Source organism: Pteropus vampyrus, unplaced genomic scaffold (assembly GCF_000151845.1).
Source record: "Pteropus vampyrus isolate Shadow unplaced genomic scaffold, Pvam_2.0 Scaffold35, whole genome shotgun sequence".
In the NCBI taxonomy this organism is placed as follows: Eukaryota; Metazoa; Chordata; class Mammalia; order Chiroptera; family Pteropodidae; genus Pteropus; species Pteropus vampyrus.
The window spans coordinates 8238610-8241404 of record NW_011888816.1 but is presented as its reverse complement, the minus strand read 5'-3'; the positions used below and the strand labels follow the sequence as shown (position 1 = coordinate 8241404).

At 44.7% G+C, this 2795-nt stretch overlaps 1 protein-coding gene across 1 annotated transcript in view; it reads left to right on the top strand.

Moving 5' to 3' along the window:
- The first annotated feature begins 1219 nt into the window (after nucleotides 1-1219).
- The window catches only part of MRPS22 (mitochondrial ribosomal protein S22), a 16237-nt gene continuing 14661 nt past the window's right edge, over nucleotides 1220-2795 (top strand). The window contains exon 1 of the mRNA XM_011357460.2: nucleotides 1220-1421. Within this exon, the coding sequence (XP_011355762.1) occupies nucleotides 1250-1421 (172 nt within the window). The 5' untranslated portion in view covers nucleotides 1220-1249. The remainder of the gene's footprint in view (nucleotides 1422-2795) is intronic.

Genomic DNA, 2795 nt, shown 5'->3' with positions numbered 1-2795 from the left:
TGATAGTGATACTGACTTCAGATTACTGGCATCTAGAACTGTGAGAGAATAAATTCTTATTGTTTTCAGCCACCAAATTTGTTATAAATTGTTACAGTGGCTACAGGGAACTAATACAGCTGTTGATGGACTCATTCCTCCTGCATTAGGTAGCCACTCATTGTCCAATCAGTTCTGTCCAGGGACTTGTTAATAAAAAAACATAGCTACTGACGCCTACCCTCTCAGCAATGGCTATGGGAATAGGTGGCTGATTCTCAGATAAAGGGCATGGCTGGGAGACACTTGCATGCATCCCACCACTCTCCCTGACACCGTATATCCCATAGGTCTGAGAGGAAGCGTGAGAAGTGCTGGGCAGCAGTCATGCCTGAATGCAGCACCAAGGGTAGGGCTCTCAACTTCCTGACCCAAATAGAGAATGAGTTCATAAACGGTACTTACTGGGCAGTGGAAGAAAGGTGGTGAGATTAGAAGATGAGCGTACCCGTCCAGCTAATACGAACAGGTGTCTACTTAACACCTGTCTTTAGCCAGGCCTTGAGAAAAGTTCTTAGCACAGGCACTAACCTATATAGTCCAGGGGAGGACAAGACCTGCACCTCCTGGAGAGCTGGGAAGAAAATAACAGGGTCATTTCGTCATTCATCTAGTCATTTATTTGACAAATGTTTGCTGTGGACATAGATGTAACATATATAGTTGTCTTCATGGGGTGAGAAAAGTAAGTACAGATAAATGAGCAAAATAATCACAAATTTAAAAAAAAAAGGCTGTGAAAGAAAGGAGTAAATTTCTGAGACAGAATAAATATATGAGTTTATGGGGGATGATGGGCTGGTGGCCATCAGGGCTTAGAATCAGTTGTATTTGGGGGTGAGTGAGGTGTGTGAGAAGTTTTAAAAAAGTCGAATAGGCAGTTGGATTTAAACTTGGGGCTGGGAGAAAAGTTTTGGGCAGGAAACGGAAATTTGTTTAGAGCCATGGAAACAAAGGAAAGGCCCAGGAGAAAGAGCACATAGGGAAGACGGTTTAAGTTTTGCCTTTGGCTCTATGCATAGAGAAGAATATGAACTTTCTACGCGTGAACAAGCACTTTACAGAAACAATCTAAATAAGGTCCGGAAGTTGGCGTCGCTTCCTTCACCTCCACTCCCTCAACCGGACTACATTTCCCAGAATGCTGTACGAACCGCGCGAGACCGGGAATCGCTCCCAGACGCCTCTGGCGCAAGCGGTCAGGATAATTATGGCGACTTTCAGACCCTCTATGTCGCTGGGGAGCCGCCTGATTGGTTTTCGAGGCACGGAACGGGTCTGTTTCCAGGCCCGAATTCGGCCCCAGCTCAGCGACCTGCTCCAACAGCTTCCCGGATCCTGCGGGGCGGGAATGCCGTGCCGTCGGTTTGGTTCCAAGGCCGGTAAGTGACCTGCCAGAGGTCCGCTGGGGCGGTCTCCTGGGAAACCTATGCCTGCTTCTGGCTAGCGAGACCCACGCGGAGCCCCACCCCTACCTGTGCTCCTCCCGCTGCGCGCCCTTAACCCAGTCTCCTGTACCATCAGGGTCTGTCATCGCCGGCGTTTGTTCATTTGTTCATCCAGTTAACCAATAGTGCCTGAGCTCTGCTCTTTGCAAAGCGCGTGTTAGGTTTAGAGGATGCAGCAGACTAAGACTGACACGGATTTTTGCCTGAGAGGTCTCACGGCCCAGTGGAGAAGTGGCAGTCAGTGTGACCTAGGCTGTGATAGGAGAACGCACATAACACTGACACTCAAACTAGGTTGGAAGGGCAAGGAAGGACTCTTGGAAAATATGACCAAAATCGAGACCTGGTTAACCATGCTAGGGAGAAAACAAGCATTCCAAGTAGAGGAAACAGCATAAACAAGAGTACAGAAATGAGACTGAACACAAGTAATTTGGGAACCCATTTTGGAGGTAAGATTGATGAGAGTCGAAAATGATTTTGAATGTAGGAGAAATCATTGTTGCTTACCAAGTTTCTGGCTTGGGCAGTTGAGTAGAGAGTAGTTTTATTTATACCAAGACAGAGAAGATTAATCGTAGGAACAGTTTTTTAGGGGGGAGGGAGAGGAGGAGAGGTGAGGGAGAAAAAGCAGAAGAGATGGGAAAGGAAGCAGAGTAAAACAGCTGTTTTGGAGACATTAAATTTGAGGTTCCCTTTGAGATTCAAGTGAAGGTGTCCCATATGCACACATGGTCACTGAATGGTAACAGGCTGAGGAAGAAATTGAGAGAGGAGTGCTGAGCACCTCTTTTGTGCCGGGCACTGTAAGAGACCCTGAGTGCCAGGGATGAGTACAAGAAAGGGTAATGGTCTTGGGAGGGCACATTGTCTAGCCGGGGACAGAGTGAAGTAAGCAGACCACCTTAGCTTTTTTTCCCTAAATAAGGTGAGTCATTGGTGAGTTTTAAGCACAAGGGTGACGTTGATTACATTAAAAAAAATTTTTTTTTTTTAGATTATTTTTCAGTTTTATTGAGATACAGTTGACATTTAACAGCATAATGATTTATATGTATACACACATATATATTATGAAATTATTACCGTGACAAATTAGTTAACATCCATCCTCATATAGATGCAAAAAAAGAGAAATTTTTAATATTTACACTAATAATTTCCATATAAACCATATAGCAATATTAACTATAGTCATGTTGCATATTACATCCTTAGTACTTATTTATAACTGGAAGTTTGTGCCTTTGGCCACCTTCATTCAGTTCCCTCCCCCACTCTGGTAAGTACAAGTATGTTCTCTTTTTT